Source organism: Aquarana catesbeiana, linkage group LG05, assembly GCF_042186555.1.
Source record: "Aquarana catesbeiana isolate 2022-GZ linkage group LG05, ASM4218655v1, whole genome shotgun sequence".
Classification (NCBI taxonomy): Eukaryota; Metazoa; Chordata; class Amphibia; order Anura; family Ranidae; genus Aquarana; species Aquarana catesbeiana.
In genome coordinates, this window is record NC_133328.1 from 84,151,439 (window position 1) to 84,170,741 (window position 19,303).

The 19,303-nt window shown below is 42.9% G+C and overlaps 1 protein-coding gene across 2 annotated transcripts in view; it reads left to right on the top strand.

The window, feature by feature from the left end:
- Positions 1 to 19,303, top strand: part of ESYT2 (extended synaptotagmin 2) — a 220,161-nt gene that overhangs the window by 115,135 nt on the left and 85,723 nt on the right. For both annotated transcript variants that reach the window (XM_073629929.1, XM_073629930.1), the window contains exons 5-6: positions 426 to 498; positions 3,899 to 3,988. In XM_073629929.1, the coding sequence (XP_073486030.1) occupies positions 426 to 498; positions 3,899 to 3,988 (163 nt within the window). The remainder of the gene's footprint in view (positions 1 to 425; positions 499 to 3,898; positions 3,989 to 19,303) is intronic.

Here is a 19,303-nt window from a genome sequence, read left to right on the forward strand (position 1 = left end):
ATCCCGCTAGCGGCTCAAAAGTGCTTCTAGAACTAAGGTAAATTGCCGCTGAAACGAGCGGGGATTTACCACTAATGCGGCGTCTCTACAGTGTGAAAGTAGCCTTAGAAGTAATGTTGATAATATAAATTCAGCATATAGGATGACCATAGAACATAGAATAGAACATGTTGAATACTAAAGCACATCAGCATATTTTTGTTTACAGGTATAAACACCATTACAAGGAGTAATACAACTTGAATCACTACAGAAAACAAAATAGTTTTGGCTTGTAAAGATTTTTTTTTTCCTAGCAAAACTAAAATATATACTAAAACCATTCATTTACTATTCAGTCTAGCAGCTAATTGATGTTGCATGTGAGTAATTATGTTTATGGTAAAATCAACTGAGCTAGTATGAATCGGTTCTTTGTTTCTCAGTTTTGTAGGAAACACGGAGATTGATTTGGAAATAAAGAGATATTTCTGCCGAGCTGGAATAAAGAGTATCCAGGTAAATATTCATTAAGAAATTAGGCTAGACTTGCATTGTGATGTAAAGACATGTTTAATTAAGAAATTTTTTTAAATTCATGGTTGATTTTAACAAGTTCCTGACCAGCTCACGTAGTTTTACTGCGGGTGCAGGGTTCCCTTTAAAAGCCGCTAAAGTGTGCACGACCCGGCGGTACGGCAGGGGGCGCGATGCGCGTGGCCGGCGGGCGCGATCGCGTGCACGAGAGCCAGCCCGGGGATTTGTGTGTGTGTGTCAGGGGAGAGGAGACATATCGTTTGTTCCTCCCCCAAAACGTTGTCTCCTCCCCCAGTCAGTATATCCCCTCACAGTTAACACATTTAGGGAACAGACATTTAACCCCTTGATCGCCCCCTAGTGTTAACCCCTTTTCTACCAGTGACATTTACACAATATTCAGTGCATATTTATAGCACTGATCGCTGTATAGATGTCAGTGGTCCCAAAAACATGTCAAGTGTCCAATCTGAATGTTGCAGTACCGCTAAAAATCACAGATCACTGCCATTACTAGTTAAAAAAAAAGAAAAAGTTATAAAAATGCTATAAATCTTTCCCATAGTTTGTAGACGCTATAACTTTTGCGCAAACCAATTAATATTCACTTATTGCGATTTTTTTTTTTTTTTTTTTTTTACCAAAAATATGTAGAATATATATTAGTCTAAACTGATGAAGAAAATTTTTTTTTTTTTTAAGTTGGGGATATTTATTAAAACAAAGAGTAAAAAAAATGTTTTTTTTCAAATTGTTGCTCTTTTTTTGTTTAAAGAGCAAAAAATAAAAACCACAGAGGTGATCAAATACCATCAAAAGAAAGCTCTATTTGTGGGAAGAAAAGGACGCAAATTTAGTTTGGGTACAACTTTGCATGACTGCGCAATTGACAGATAAAGTGACGCAGTGCCAAATTGTAAAAAGTGCTCTGGTCAGGAAGGGGGTAAAATCTTCTGGGGCTGAAGTGGTTAAAACTACTACTAGTTTAGTGAGGTAATCCAAAACTGATATTTCATGTACGCTTGGACACCAGAAGACCATTGGCTCTTTATAAATCCAGAGTCACTGGCTCTGCCCCCCACATGCCATAGATGGAGTGATTTTTGGTTGCAGGAAAGAAAATCACTTGATTCCCCCATCAACATAGTCAGTGTTAATGGGGAAATCCCTCAGGCAGAGCTATTGTGTGTGTGGGGGGGGGGGACACAGGGAACTGTCCCTTCTGGGAGAACACAGTGATTATTGCTAGTGGCTATAGCTGCTGGCAATAATTGCATGGAAAATCTGACATGCTGGTTGTACCAAAGCTGATTGATCTATCAACTTGGGTACAGTCAGCCTGTCCATACATGGGTTGAACGGTCTATGGCTGGCTTTACTTTTCCTGCTCCAATGTAATAAATAATCCATTCTTTTGAAACCACCTCATCTATTTTATGCAGGCTTATCCCAAAGTAGGACTACACTGTTCTGGACCGGACTATAGCTGGGTATACACAGACTGAAAATCGTCTGGTTCAGCAGGAACCGGGCAACTTTTGGTCCGTGTGTAGTGCTGTCTGTTCAATAGAAGCCGATATAGCGATTAGCTTCTGTCAATCGTTCATGCTGGAAAACCATCATTCAATCAGCTCTTGCAGCCATTGACTGGTGTATTCTGATGGGGGGGGGGGTAACCCCTGTCAGAATACAATAGCATGACAGGGGAGATCCCTGCTTTACACATCATATGTGTTGATGCAAGTATCCTTCTTTTTTTTACTGGTTGAATGAAAAATAATTGAACATATTATTATTATTATTATTATTATTATTATTATTGATATTTATTTTATTTTTTTTTAATTATTATTATATATTATTATACCCTGCTTAAGTCTAAAAGCCAAACTAAACTATAAAAAACAAAAAAACAAAACACTGACAGGTAGGATTTTTTTTTTTTTTTTTTTTTTTTTTTTAAATTCCTTTATTTTGACACTGAGCAAGTTCAGACAGTTACATATTCTGTTATAAAACAATGTAAGAGACAAGCAAGCGTGATACAGATGAAAGGTTGCAAACAGTAATGTCGAAAAACAACAAGGTTGACAGTTCTGGATATTTAAACAAGCACCACTTCTAAGGTTTGTGGGGATAGCTCCCCGATATATCAATACTGCCAGAAAATGAGACCTGGGAGGTGCTCTGGGATCTGAGTTGTTTGGCTTATTACTGACTTCCTTGTCTATTTATCGTTGTCACTCAGTAAAATGCAGTGTTTTCCAAATAATTGGTAAAATGGGGGTTTGAAAGACTGTATAACCCATATATGGGCCACATTTAACAGGTAGTGATTAACAAGATTTTCTTTATATCTGGACCATGAAGGAACCCAAGTATGAGGATCCATGTTATAAAGACTAGCGTCCCCCGGGGTATGAGGGGGGAAGGCGGGATAGGAGGGGGCGGAGAGGTACAGACGAAAGGGGGAACAGGAGGGGAAGCAGAAGTGAATAAGGGTGAAGTGGTACAGAGGAAAGGTAAAGACAGAATGCAAAAGTACAATATAACAAGGTAGAGGGGAATGCCCTCTGCCTGGGATATGATGCTAGTCCGTTGAGTTAGCTAGATTGTGCCATTTCCTGAACAGGTAGGATTTTTTGACAGAAGAGACCCTATTGATCATAAGCCCTTGTCACTGCCTGTCAGTATTTATTTACACTGAGCCACGCATACTCAGCTCGGGGTACATTTACGGCACCACTCTGTACTGTGATGATGGGATTCCTGTGTGCACAGGAGTGACCTCATAGCGGCCTGGCCAATCAAGCTTTGTTCACAACTTGGCTTTGCTGCATCATTGGCATCATACATTGGATTTGTCCTTGCCCCATACCCTTATATGACCCTTTTGATTCTGCATTTCTGGCTTTTTGTTTGCGATTATCTGGGAATTTGATTTCCACCACATATTTTTACATATGAATAATACAACTACCTAGCAGGTTTAACTGGGAGGAATTGTAATTCATGTAACAAGAATCGAACTAGACTTGCCTTGTGACTTTTAGTACTGATTACTGGAAATAAGCCAAGGAGGGGATGTTAGTAGAGTATGTTGAGCCCTAAGGATAGGGTGTCTTGCAGTGCATGTAGCCTCTTGGCATTCACCATGTATTGGGAGCAACAAGCCAGGAGAATACAGAAAAAGATAAAAATGTACAAAAAGTCTTCTAGAGTTTAACTTTTTTTTTTTCCTTTTAATAAACTGTATCAAAACATTTTCTTATTGCATTTGAGCAGGCTTTTTTTTTTTTTATAAAAGTACATAGCACGTCTTTTCATATGGGCCTGTTTAGGCCAGAAAGCACAAATGTAATGTTATTTGCTCATTTTTCAGCTTCATGGTACAATGAGAGTCATTCTGGAACCGTTGATTGGAGACATCCCAATAATTGGAGCATTGTCCATATTTTTCTTGAAGAAACCGGTGAGTCAGAAGTGGATTCTATTACATTACCATCCAGCTATTCCCTCTTGTTCCATAAAGGCTCCTCCAGACAGGAGATCACATATCATCGCACCTCCTCCTAGTGGTAGCTGACCTGTACTCTTATGTTCTGCACTTATAGATGCTAATGTCTTCACATGACTACAGTGCAGAAAACAGAAATTCACATTATTTTACTACAGGAAGTAAGCAGAGGATTTATACAAGTACCACCTTTTCTAATTCACTGAATCTCAGTATGATGCTTTGTGTTTTCTCTTACCTCATGCAACATACACTACATGTTTGCTTACCTTTTCATAGCTGCATTTCAATAGAGAGCGAGCAAATATTTCTCTCCGTAGCAAATTGTTACTACTCTGCTCTGCCCAAATTTGAAATGCAAATTTGGTGACAGAATGGTGTTTGTTTCTTCACTATTGAGCTGATGTAAGAACAATTTGCTGCCAACAGCAACCATCAACACCCAACTGTCATTTCTGCAGTGCAGGTTTTAAAGAAACAAGAAAAAAACATATTTCCTATGGAAGACTTTTCATATATCAGACCTATACATATGTATCCATATGTACAGTTGTGCTCATAAGTTTACATACCCTGGCAGAATTTTGATTTCTTGGCCATTTTCAGAGAATATGAATGATAACAAAAACTTTTCTTTCACTCATGGTTAGTGTTTGGCTGAAGCCATTTATTATCAATCAACTGTGTTTACTCTTTTTAAATCATAATGGCAACAGAAACTACCCAAATGACCCTGAAAAAAAGTTTACATACCCTGGTGATTTTGGCCTGATAACATGCACACAATTTGACACAAAGGGATTTGAATGGCTATTATAGGTAACCATCCTCACCTGTCATCTGTTTGCTTGTAATTAGTGTGTATAAAAGGTCAATGTGTTTCTGGACCTCTGACAGACCCTTGCATCTTTCATCCAGTGCTGCACTGATGTTTCTGGATTCTGAGTCCTGGGGAAATCAAAAGAATTGTCAAAGGATCTGCGGGAAAAGGTAGTTGAACTGTATAAAACAGGAAATGGATATGAAAGGATATCCAAGGAATTGAGAATGCCAATCAGCAGTGTTCAAACTCTAATCAAGAAGTGGAAAATTGAGGGGTTCTGTTGAAACCAAACCACGGTCAGGTAGACCAACTAAAATTTCAGTCACAACTGCCATGAAAATTGTTTGGGATGCAAAGAAAAACCCACAAATAACTTCAGGTGAAATACAGGACTCTCTGAAAACGTGATGTGGCTGTTTCAAGATGCACAATAAGCAGGCACTTGAAGAAAGATGGGCTGCATGGTCGAGTCGCCAGAAGAAAGCCATTACTACGCAAATGCCACAAAGTATCCCGCTTACAATACGCCAAACAGCACAGAGACTTGCCTCAAACCTTCTGGCACAAAGTCATTTAGAGTGATGAGACCAAAATTGAGCTTTTTGGCCACAACCATAAATGCTACATTTGGAGAGGAGTCAACAAGGCCTATGATGAAAGGTATGGAGGTTGATCGCTGATGTTTTGGGGATGTGTGAGCTACAAAGGCACAGGAAATTTGGTCAAAATTGTTGGCAAGATGAATGCATAATGTTATCAAAAAATACTGGAGGAACATTTGTATTCATCAGCCAGAAAGCTGCGCATGGAACGTACTTGGACATTCCAACATGACAATGATCCAAAACACAAGGCCAAGTCGACCTGTCATTGGCTACAGCAGAATAAAGTGAAGGTTCTGGAGTTGCCATCTCAGTCTCCTGACCTCAATATCAATGAGCCACTCTGAGGAGATCTCAAACATGCAGTTCATGCAAGACAATCCAAGAATTTACAGGAACTGGAGGCTTTTTGCCAAGAGGAATGGGCAGCTTTACCATCTGAGAAGATAAAGAGCCTCATCCACAAATACCACAAAAGACTTCAAGCTGTCATTGATGTTAAAGGGGGCAATACACAGTATTAAGAACTGGGGTATGTAAACTTTTGATCAGAGTCATTTGGGTAGTTTCTGTTGCCATGATGTTTTAAAAAGAGTAAGACCCCTTTCACACTGAGCCTCCCCGGGCGTCGGCGGTAAATCGGTGCTATTTTAGGGCCGCTTTACCGTCGCTTTAGCGGTGCTATTCAGCCGCTAGTGGGGCAGTTTTAACCCCCACTAGTGGCCGAAGAAGGGTTAAATCTGCCCACAAAACGCCGCTGCAGCGGCGCTTTGCCGGCAGTATGGCGGCGCTGCCCCATTGTTTTAAATGGCCAGGAGCGGTGTATTCACCGCTCCTCCACTGCTGCAAAGAAGCTGCTGGCAGGACTTTTTGTGACGCCCTGCCAGCGCAGCGCATCGGTGTGAAAGCACTCGGGCTTTCACACTGGGTTTACAGCTGAGGCTTTTTTCAGGCGCTATGCAGGCACTATTTTTAGCGCTGTAACGCCTGAAAAACATCTCCAGTGTGAAAGGGGTCTAAACACAGTTGATTGATAATAAATGGCTTTAGCCAAACACCAACCATGAGTGAAAAAAGTTTTTGTTATCATTCATATTCTCTGAAAATGGCCAAGAAATCATAAATTCTGCCAGGGTATGTGTATGGATTTCCTGGCTTTCATATACGCAAGTGTGTATGTGATAGATGTTTTTTAGCTCCTAAAGGTATTTTCCAATCACAGTTGAAAATCAAGTCTTAAAATGCAGGCAACAGAACGTACCTGCTCCTTGATTTTTGCCCCTATCATGAATGTAATGCAGCATTTCTTTTGTTAGATCTGATGATCAGGAACCATTTTTGTTTACGTGTTTGTAATACAGGATGAGTGTAATTAAATGCACCCACCATAGTCTTTATGCTAGTTCTCATTGAGGCCTAATCTAACAATGTTCTAGTAATAAGATGTTTCTCATAGCCGTCAGTCACATTGAGAGATGCTTTTGAAATCTGAAGTAGATTGCTGATACAACAAGCAGAGAGATTGAAAGGTAATTGCCTAGTACAGAATTCAGAAAGAAGTCCCATACCTATCATGCAAGACACAGAGCAGTGTCAGCAGCTCTCAACTCTGCAGTGCTTTCTGCTACAGATATTTAAAGGAAACTTCACTTGGAATAATTTGTCCTTTGTGGATACCCCTCTGCAACCTTGCGTTAAAATTGTTTAGCAAGCTGTTAAATACTGCTTTTTTTTCTTTTAGATTTTAGAGTAAGGGAAGGTTTTAAAACCTCTCAGTTTTTTGCAATATGTGTCCCATTGGGGAGATTTCCCTTCACTTCCTGTCCCATAGCCAAAGCAGGAAGTGGGAAGAAATCCCTCCAGTGAGGCAATCACTGGTTGTCCCCAAGGTCATGAAACCTATTGTCCCCATTGGAAGATTTCCCCTCTATTCCTATTTTGGTAACAATCCAAGATGTGGGATTTTCTTTCAATTTCATACTTGGTGATAATTATAAACAGATCAAATAGAGAGGGTGGATCTCCCTAAACAGGGCACAGACAGCAACAAAAACCCGAAAGGTGTTCTAGTCTCTCTCCACTCTATCCAAAACTGAAGAAAAAAATGTTTGCCTTTAGTTATACTTTAAAACATATCTAAACCCAAAAACAAAATGTTATTTATTGTAGCTTACCAGTCCTCAGATGTGGTGGCTACATTTGTTTTCTTTCTTTGGGCTTTTGCGTTGCAGGAAAGGAATTTGCACGATTCCCTCATCAACACCGACAGTGCTAATGGGAATCAGTCATTGTCTTCTCCCAGCGGAGGAAGCCGGTCCCACAGGGAGATGACGGTGATTACTGCTATAGCAGCCGCTTGCATTCATCGGAAGCAAATCTGGCAGGCTGGTTATACCAAAGTTAATCAACTTGGTACATTCAGCCTGCCCATTAACAGTCTCTCGAATCTCGGCCGGTTCCTGCTGAACCGGGCCGAGACTCGAACGGTGTATGACCGGCCTTAAGCTCACTTAATCTTAGTATCAAGGTAACAGAAACAAGATAGGACCACAGAACCCCACCCTCTCCTTTTTTTTCTCTTTCAGTCTTTATATTTTATTTTACTAGAAATAGTTACAATACAAAAAGTGCATAAACAGATACCCATCGAATGTGCAAAAATTGTGGGTTAGAAGTAACAATAGTTCATTATACAGACTATGTGTTAGTATTCAGTTAGTGATAGCAATTGTAGAGAGGACTCCGCAAGATGTTGAGGAATGTACCTACAATATATTACCAAAAGTATCGGGACGCCTGCCTTTACTGAACTTTAATAGCATCCCAGTCTTAGTCTGTAGGGTATATTATTGACTTGGCCCACCCTTTGCAGCTATAACAGCTTCAACTCTTCTGGGAAGGTTGTTCACAAGGTTTAGGAGTGTGTCTATGGGAATGTTTGACCATTCTTCCAGAAGCGCATTTGTGAGATCAGGCACTGATGTGGACGAGAAGGCCTGGCTCTCGCAGTCCCTGCTCTAATTTATCCCAAAGGTGTTCTATCGGTTTGAGTTCAGGACTCTGCGCAGGCCAGTCCAGTTCCTCCACCCCAAACTCTCTCATCCATGTCTTTGGCCCCTTTCACACTGGGGTGGTGAGGGCGTCGGCGGTAAAACGTTTTAGCGGCGGTATTCGGCCGCTAGCGGTGTGGTTTTAACCCCCGCTGGCGGCCGAAAAAGGGTTAAAACTGCTCACATAGCGCCGCTACAGCGGCGGTATAGCCGCGGTATTGCCGCGCTGCCCCATTGATTTCAATGGGCAGGAGCGGTTTAAGAGCGGTGAATACACCGCTCCAAAGATGCTGTTCGCAGGAGTTTTTTTCTCTCATGTCAGTGCACCGCTTCAGTGTGAAACCCCCCGGGCTTTCACACTGGGGAAACAGCAGCGGCAGTTTTAGGTCAGTTTGCAGGCGCTATTTTTAGCACAATAACTCCTGCAAACCGCCCCAGTGTGAAAGGGGCCTTTAAGTACCTTGCTTTGTGCACTGGTCAAAATCATTTGGTGGAGGGGGGATTATGGTGTGGGGTTGTTTTTTCAGGGGTTGGGTTTGGCCCCTTAGTTCCTGTGAAGGGAACACTTAAGGCGTCAGCATACCAAGACATTTTGGACAAATTCATGGTAACAACTTTGCAGGAACAGTTTGGGGATGGCCCCTTCCTCTCCTAACATGACTGCACACCAGTGCACAAAGCAAGGTCCATAAAGACATGCATGAGCGAGTTTGAAGTTTAGATGAATTGAAGCTGTTATAGCTGCAAAGGGTGGGCCAACTCAATATTGAACCCTATGGACTAAGACTGGGATGACATTTAAGTTCATGTGTCGTGTACTAGACCCCCCCCCCCTTATGTCACTATAAAGATTACGTGTCACCTGCACAACACTATCACATGGGAGGTTTTCAGCACATTGCACAATTTTAGTGTATGTTTTGGCAAACTAAATAAAAATTTTAAAAATGTATAGCGCATCTCCTCCCCTCCCTCACCTCTACAGCATAGAAGGAATGTGTTCTGTAGTCTAGGAGGTAGTATTGGACAGGCTAACTACACTTCTTGGGATTTTGATGCTGCAAACGAACTGTTGTAAGCTCCTTGGGAGCTCACTGATTTCTGCCATGTTAAGCATTTTTTAGAAACCGAAAATGTGCATGTATGTCAGAAGTCCTTTATTTATTTATTTTGCTCAGATATACATTTTGAAATTATTTTTTTTGTCTGGTAAAACTACCAATAACATTTCACATAAATGCAATGCCTGGAAAGCCTGTTAGGCCATAAATTTTAAACAGGATTAAAATATAAAGCTTGTCCTTTCTTGTGCACGGCAGTGGAATCCTCTGGCTTCACGGATAGGATGGGATTTTTGTCCTTCTCATATTTTCCAGAGCAGAATAATTGGCAGTCGTCCTACTTGTTGTCCCTGGAGTGTTTGCAGGACCACTCCAGCCATTTAAGGCAATGTTGACTAATTTAATAATTATGTACATTCTTATCAAATGCGTCTGAGTAAGCCCAGTGACTTGGTGTTTAGAAGTATCGTAGTGACCGTTAAGAGTCATTTGGCATCTGGTTGCATTGTGTAGCGCTGTACTGGGAGAGAGGAGAGATATTAGTTACTAGTGTAGATTAAAAGCTTAATTTCTTAGGAAAGCATGGCTTTGTATGGAGATGGGTTTGTGCTCCTTAGCAGAAGAGGGTTACAGCCAGTTCATTCAGGAGATTTGAGTTGCAGTGAAAATTTGAGTAACTCTTACAAAACTTAGAGGAATCAATAGGGATATTCAGTACATGTTTCTGGTACATATAGAAAGCGCTGATCTTTTAATGGTAACGAAAGCAAGAAAAAGAAAACAGTAATGCAGTAAAGAATTTATTAACAATTTCATGTATGTAGCACCCTCCTAGGTAGGTGCTAGAAGAGTGTAGTTTTTGGTCTTTCTGCTTACCGGGAAGATGGTCAGGTAAAGAGTGCTCTCTGCCTACCAGGGAGCAGGATCTAATGGTTAGGTCTGCTCATTGTACTCAGGTGCAGCTCAGCTTGTTTGACTGTCCCTCACTGGTCAATTAAGGCTGGATTCACACCTGTGCATTTTTAGTGCTTTTTGCATTTTGCAGATTTGCACTACAGAACGTGTTCCATAGGAAACCATGGTAAATGGACTGCAGTGCAAATCTGCAAAATGCAAAAAGCACTAAAAATGCATAGGTGTGAATCCAGCCTAAGGAGGCATATTGAACAGTGGGAGGGGACCTGACAGGTGGGTGCACAGGCTTTGTTACCGTCCTGTCAATTGGCAGAGGAAAAGTGCTGCATTGCATGTTGGGATACTGTATAAAAGCCCAGGGTACATGTGCTCAGAGTTGGTTGAGTCAGGGAACAGAGTCCATGAGGGAGGGGGCAGCTGCCCTCTCCTCCGTGGAGGTGGTCGTGCGGCCTTGGGTTGTCAACCCAAGGGCCAAGAGAGAGAGAGAGAAGCTGAACCCAAAGGTCCTGCTGAGCTGACTGGAAGTGAGACACCAGGAGGGATCTGATTCTGCCTACAGTGAGTACAGATCTGTGTCTCTGGGACCTGTCGAGTGAGGGCCACCCCCTTTAGCTAGAAGAGTCAGTGGACGGGTGTCAGTAAAGGGGATGCTAGAGAGTATCCTGAAGATAATGTAGTGCATCAAGTCTGCTGCTAATGAGAGCAAGAAGACTTATTTCCTCCATACATGTGGCTATATATTTAAAGTAGTGTGATTGCTTCCACAAATAATCTGGTGAGGCCAAGTGAGAGTTGTCCTTATCCACTGTGAATAGTTCAAGTTGGAGTATCCCATTAATTCCTTCTCCCATCCAACTTTCAAATAAAATACAAAAACATAAAATACCCTGGACTGGTCATTGAGTAACAAGCAAGCGGGAGTAAGGGTGGGACAAATGGAAACGCCTAGCAACCAAATGGAAACCCTTAGCAACCAGCTGTAGGTAACCAAGAAGAGGCCTATGAAGTCAACACTCCGCAAGCCCTATGGGGACAGTGTTACATGTATTTTTAAATACTTCTTCAGTCTTGATTTTTGCAATGCCTTCTGTAAAACCCCATATACCAGCGTTCAGCTTTGGAAAGGAGGGGCAGCGCTATCTTTGTCATTGGAAGGGAGAGCCCAGAAATTACCTCAGTATTCAGTAGCTGCTCTTTCACTATCCAATCATAGCTTGAATAAACTATACTACTCTGATGCAAGTGGAGAAACTAATTAAATGTCCTGGACCTGGCTAAAATGTCTTTCAGGGTTGTCTGAATTTAAAAAAAGCTGGCTTAATGGCTTAATAATCTTTTAGAGTGTTAGGCCAATTTTACACGTGCGGACCGTTTGTTTGATCAGATAAGCAAGTTTTTTTTAAAGAAAAAAACGGATGAAGTTTTCATTAGTTCTTCATCAGTTTATCATACGTTTACCATCAGTTTTTCATCAGTTTTTACATCAGTTTTTTACATCCACTGCCAATGCAAAAACGGACCATTTGCCAGTTTACATCCGTTTTTCAACCGTTCAGTTTTTTTTAACAGAACAAAATACAGCTTTGATCCTTTTCAAAAAAAGGATGTTGACGGATGCAGGTGTAAATGAATGATCATCTGTTTACATCCATTTTTCCATAGAGATGCATTGATGTCAGTTTTTCAACCATCAATGGATGGATGAAAAACGGACAAACGGTCCGCATGTGTGAAAGGGGCTTATGGCAGTTCATAAACATGCTTTTCACTTGTGTATTATGCTTTGAAGTACAGCTGTACTTTTGGACTAAAGCTACATGCAGGTCCTCTGACTATGTATAATACCTAAACAGCCTTTGGACTGTGACCTGAGACATCGTACAGCTGTCTTCTGCAGTGTTTAGGTCTGTTGTCTCCCTGAGAACCTATTCTGCAGTGCCAGCGTGTGCCTACAATCCCTGTAAAGATGAAAAAAAGAGCTCAACAAAGCAAGTGTGTACCTCTGTCATGTAGATACAGAATATTTATACATATATATGCACATTTATTTTAGTTCTCATTCATCCAAGTCATGGTATAGCTAAAAGAAGTTAGTCAAATTCAATAATGGGGCATGTTCTGCAATGATGCTTTTTCATGCCACTTCTTAGTCCGGCCATACATGGTTCAAACAGTTAATGGGCAGGCTGAATGTGTCAAGTCAATTGCTCAACCAACTTGAGTACAACCAGCCTGCCAGATTTTTTTTTTTAATTAGTTTTTATTGAGAAAAGAGACATACAGCACAAAATGCAACAAATAACAACCGATATATATTGCAGGAAAAAGTTGAATACACGGATCGTATAGGTTGAAAAAATAAAGGCATAATAACCTTTGATAACTTATGTATCCCTAAATATCAAAGAGTGAAGAAAGAGTAAAGATAGAAGTGAGATAGGAGAAGGGGGGGTGGAGGGGTTGGGGGGGGGGGGGGATTTGTGGATCTGCCTCGATCCGACCACATCTATGCGATATTCTTAACCATAAGCCTATTACATAGGTTGAGACATAATTTCTGCATACGCCTTAGTGTATTTAAAGGCAAACCAGCAGGACCATATCTTTTTTGCAAGATCAGATTTATTTCTAAGAGAGAGAGTCAGGTCCTCCATATGGTAAGTGTCATCTACTTTCAGTAGCCATTGACGTAGTGACAGAATGTTCTGCTTTTTCCAATATTGGGGTATAAGTGTTTTCGCTGCGTTTAGAAGGTGTGGTGTTATGGATTTTTTGTATGATCCTACTGGTTTACCTGAACAATGAAACAAGACGAACCACGGGTCATTGGGAACCTCCCATCCCTGGATCTCCCTGATCCAATGTAAGATAGTCAGCCAGAATGGGCGTATCCGTGGGCAATACCACCAAATATGCACGTGTGTTGCTCTTTCCCCGCAATCTCCAGCACAAGAGAGATATCTGAGGGAAGGTTTTATGTAGTACTACAGGTGTATAATGCCATCTTGACAACAATTTGTAGTTTACTTCCGCCAGTTTGGATGCCCCAGAGGAGGTGTTGGCCAATGTGAGAATTGTCGATTTTTTGGGTTGGTGACAGTTCTGTTTGTAAGTCTCGTTCCCAATTATGAATGAAGGAAGGAGTTCCAGTGGAGGCCAGTGTTAGTAGAATGTGATAAAAGTGGGAAATGGGTTTCTCCACCGGTTGATCCTCGGAAAATGCAGCTTCCAATGGGGTTAGGTCTGAGAAAGATCTCAAAGGTTTCAGAAGTGAATGTACAAAAGCTGCTAATTGACGATATTTCCACTGGTCCATGATTGAAACGTGTACGTTGGGTAATAATGTAGTCAGAGGCATTATACCTGAGGGGTTGGTCACTTGATGAAGTAGGGCATTGGCGCCCAGGTGCCAGGTTTGGGTTCCAGGATCAACGTTTCTAGGGGGGAAATAGTTATGTCCAGCAAGAGGCAGTAAAGGAGAGTTATGTAGCCAGTTGTATGTCTTACAAAGAGAGTCCCATGTCATAAGTGATGAGCGTGTCAATGGTGAAGTGGTAGGGGACAAATTTCTGCATCTCCGAGGTATCCATATTTGTGTAGACAGATCTGTGCCACTGAGTTCCATTTCCAAGGCTACCCACAACTTGGTAGTTCTGTGGTATTTCCAGTCAGATATTCTGTTCAGTATGATTGATCTGAAGTATGTCCTAAAGTCTGGAAGGGCTAGGCCTCCTTCTCTCTTGGGTCTGATAAGAAGGGATCGGGGAAGTCTAGGTCTTTTTCTATGCCATACATATTTACCAATTAGAGAGCTTAAGATTGTAAAAAAGCCGGTATGCCATATGGTATCATTTGCAATAAAAACAGCACCCTGGGCAGTATATTCATCTTAACGACTCCAATCCTTCCCAACCATGAGTGAGCCAGTTGAGACCATTTGTGTAGGTCAGATCTTATTGTGTTTAAGAGTGGCATAAAGTTCGTGCGAAATAATGAGGCTGGGTTGGGTGTAAGGAAAATGCCTAGATATTTCATTTTTCTCGCCTGCCAGCTAAAAGGAAAGGTTTGTTTTAAATGTGCCGCGTTGGAAGTGGGGACAGTCAGGTTCAGTATTTCAGATTTTGTCATGTTGATTTTGAAATTAGAAATGGTGCTGTATATTGAAAGTTCTGACATGAGGTTAGGGAGAGTTATCAGGGGTTGTTGTACATAAAACAAGATGTCATCTGCATAAGCAGCGTATTTGTGTTCAGATTTACCTACTACTATCCCGTGGATACTTGGGTTATGTCTAACTATAGAAAGGAACGGTTCTAAAGATAAGGCAAATAAAATTGGTGACAGAGGGCAGCCCTGACGTGTTCCGTTGTGTAGGGTAAAGGGGCCACTTAGCGTGCCATTGATACGTAGTTGCGCCGTAGGGTGGTGGTATAACGCGGAGATTTGGGATATGAGAGAAGTGCCAATGCCTAGATGGGCCAAGGTTGCCATGAGAAACTCCCAGTCCACCCTATCAAATGCCTTTTCAGCATCGGTCAAAAGCAGTAGGGTGGGCTGGGAGGTTCCGCGGACGTGCGACATCAGAGAAAGTGTGCGGAGGGAGTTGTCCCTTGCTTCTCTACCCGGGATGAAGCCTGTTTGATCTTTTGAAATCCATTGCGGAATCAGAGGGAGGAGTCTATTTGCAATAGCTTTGGCGTATATTTTAGTGTCAATATTCAGTAGCGAAATAGGTTGGTAGCTACCGCAGTCACTGGGATCCTTACTGGGTTTGGGAATGATTGTAATAGGAGCATGAGTAGTCTCAGGTCGGAGGTAGCTACCCCTAGAGGTCACATTGGCATAGTCGGTCAGTCTGGGTAGCAATATATCTGCAAAGGAACGGTAATATGCCACCGTGAAACCGTCTGGTCCTGGTGCTTTACCCTTAGCCATGGCCTTTAAGGCAATGCGTAACTCCGCAGTGGTAAAGTCTTCCTCCAGCGAGGCTAGGGTGTCAGGTGATAGTCTGGGTAAGTTTGCTCGTTCTAGATAGTCATTAATGAGTTTTGCCTTTACCCCTTGATCCTTAATTGAATGTTGGACATGATATAAGCGTTGATAAAATTCCCTAAATTCCTTGGCTATACTAGGTGTGTCGTGTACCACACTAGCTGATGAGTTTTTAATTTTTACTATGAAAGAAGCAGTCTTCTTCTGCTGAAGGGAGAGGGCAAGCAGTCTACTGGGCTTTTTACCTCCTTCATAGTAGCTTTGGGCTACTATTCGGAACTGCTGTTTGGTAGCTATGTGTAGGAGGGATTTCAGTTCTTCTCTCTTCTCTGTCAGGGTGTGGAATGTTGCCTGTAACTGGTTAGCTTTATGTTGGCGCTCGAGCAGTTTAATTTCATCAAGTAATTTATGTTGATGAAACATAAGTTCTCTTTTTTTTCCTAGCTCTCAATTCTATTAATTTGCCTTGAATATGGGCCTTGTGTGCTTCCCATAATATCCCTGGTGAAATATCAGGCTGTGAGTTCTCTTTGAAATAAAGAGACAATTCTTCCATCAATTGCTTCCTATCAATTTCATCAGTGATAAGTTCCTCATTCAGTTTCCAGTTGGTGGATTTAAGGGGCAAGGACGGGATTTTAACAATAATCAAGACCGGTGCATGGTCCGATATATGAGAGGTTTCAATAACAGATTTCTCTAATAGTGGAAGGTGGTGATGGTCGATAAGAAATAGCTCAATTCTACAGTAGGAATGGTGAACCTGAGAATAATAGGTGAAATCTCTCTCCCGTGGGAGCATAATCCTCCAAGCATCCACTAACTGGGATTCGTGCAGTTGTTTTCGAATGTACCTTAAGTGCTTATGAGACAGACTAGAGCGCCCCTTGGATGTGTCTAAAACAGGTTCCAGGGATGTGTTAAAATCACCTGCAAGGAGAATGCACCCACGGGAGAAGTCCCTCAATTTTGAAAGCGTGCGGGCTATAAATCCTGCCTGGTCACGGTTGGGAGAATAGAGTGTCGCCAAAGTACAGGGCATACTACCCAGGGTGCCCCTCAAAAACAAAAATCGACCAGACGGGTCACTTAACATTGACTCTAGTGTAAACGCGGTCCCCCTGCGGAACCCAATGGCCACACCCTTTGCTTTGTGAACATCAGACAAACTATAGTACCACGTGGGGTATTGTTGGGAGTAAAGTTTTACTGAAGTAGTGTGTGTGAGGTGGGTCTCTTGCAGAAAAACCACGTCACTCCGCAAGCGACCCAGCTCTCTATACAGACTGTGTCTTTTACCAGGGGCATAAAGACCCCGTACAGTAAATGAGAGTAAAGTTAACGTAGCCATGGGGGCCAGCAGAGGAGGTCCGCAAACATCATTTTGCTGATGAGACAGAACCGAGGCAGAGGGGGAAGGGTCAACAGGAGGGGGGGGGATTAAGATGAAGAACAGGGAGTAGAGAAAGGTAGAAAAAACAAAGTAGAGAGAGAGCAGATTAGCACAATTCAATAAAAGCAGCATAGAACACATGGGGGGTGCAGCTGCAAGTGCACGCATATAACTGCGGTGCAGAAACAGGATGCTGATGAGATCCAGCACACCCACATCCACAGCTCAAAGAGGGGCAGGAACATGAGAGCACCGGATCCCAGAGCTCCCGCTAGAGGGGGGGTGAAGGACCCTGGGGATCCAGACACGGACTCCAAGAGGGAATATACACAGTGTCCCGAAGCCCCGGCACCGGCACATACATATAGGAACAAAAATTTCAAATTTTAGTGAACTAAACCAAACATGAAACATAGACCATGATACCTGATGGCATTACCGAATGACTACCTATATATAACAAGTAACAGAGAGCAGTAAACCTTGGATTTAATCCATTAACTGGAACCAGTCTAGAACACACTCATGGTAGATTCAGTTAAAGAAGGAACGTCATGCATACCTGATCTAATAGAGTAAATGACTGGGAACGGCATTAAATCTGGTATACTTGCTTAAAGAAATGTTCCACCACTGTCCGGCGGTGGGTGGGCAGGTTGGGTGGCAGGTACTCCGGCTCGTGGTTCAGCTTGGCTGAGGCGGTGTTCCAATTACAGGGGAGCGATGTTTGCGGTCCACCTTCTGCCATTTCGGATCAGCATTATCCAGTAAGGGCGGGATGACATCCTGCCACCCTGGAAGCTCCGGTGGGAATATGCTCATGTCCATGCAGAATTTCTCCAGGTCCTCTGGGAACCGAAGAACAGCCGTTTTGCCATCTCTATTTGCTATTAAGGCCGCAGGGAAGCCCCACCTGTAGTTGGCAGAGCGTAGTTTTTCTGTGAGAGGACGTAGAGCCCTACGTCTGTCCAGCGTCTCCCTTGCCAGGTCTGGGAAAAAGGAAAGGGTAGCCCCATCAAAGTCCAGTGAAGTTGATTCCCTGGCCTTTTTCATGATAAGCTCCTTTTCAGGGTAATGATGCACCCTGCAAATAACATCCCGTGGAGTGTCAGAGGTGAGGTTGCGGGGGCGAAGGGCCCTGTGGACTCTATCAATTTTTAAGGGGTTGTCTGCGGCTAGCCCCAAAAGGCCATTGAAAATACCTCGGATAGAGGGGAGGAGGTCATCATCTCTCGTAGCCTCCGGGAGGCCTCTAATCCTGATGCTATTACGCCTGTTGCAATTTTCCTGATCCTCCATTCTGTATAGAGCCATCCTGTGGGCTATGGCAAGTTGGCGTGTGGAGGATTGCAGGGTCCTAATGGCGGCCGCGTGGCGATCTAAGCGCTGTTCAGATTCCTCCACTCGTTCCAGGACATGGGATAGATCCGAGCGTACCGCTGATACCTCTTTCTTAATGACCCGTTCGAGATTCAGCAACATAGAGGCTATGTCTGACTTGGTGTGGAGGTCGTTTACTAGAGCCGTGACTCCCGAGTGTCTGAGCATGCTCTCCTCACCTTCCGATCCGGCCGAGGAATCCGGAGAGTGGCGCCTGAGATCTGGCCTGTTGCGGGAGGCGAAGCTTGTCCCAGAATGTACGCCATGCGGTGATCGGCCTAGGCCATCAGTGTCTTCCATATCCTCAGGTTCTGTGGATAGGAACCGCTTTATCGAGCCTGCTGAGGTGCCTTTTTTAGGCAGGGGCTTGCCTGACCTTTTCCTCATCGCTGTCTGGGGTAGTTGCTGCGATAATGTGTCGGTATAGGCTGATTTTCTTGTGCCGGCGCCGGAGCTCAGAGAGAACACGTCCGCTCTACAGCATGCCTAAGCCACGCCCCCCAGCCTGCCAGATTTTCTTGTGATTATCGCTAGTGGCTGCTAGCAACAATCACAGTCTTCTCCCGGTGTCCCCCCCCCCCCCCCCCCCCTGTGTTGATGGGGAATCTTGCGTATTTCTTTCCTGCAACCTTTGCAGTAAAGAAATCTGCACCATGTATGGGATGCCTTACGTTCTAATGGGTGTCAGGAACATACCACAGAATTTATATCCACACGGGTAGTACAGTCACCCTAATGCAGCCCCCATGAAATGTGTCAAGGCAGATGTTGATTGTCCAAAATAGGATGGAAGTTATGAAACCATTCTACTTTAGTTACATAATCCCATCCATGACATCAGAAAGTCTGCATAGGTGGTAAGTCTGCATGTCGTGAACTCTTGTTGCATATAACACTTCTATATAGATAGGTCGCCCTTAGTTGGCAACACAGCATACCATATTCAAAACTCTAAAAATTTTGACAACGAGGTACATGAATTGACATTTGAGCCAGAACATACAGTGGTATCCAGTGATCTGAAATTCCTTTTCACTTGTATACAGACTGCTGT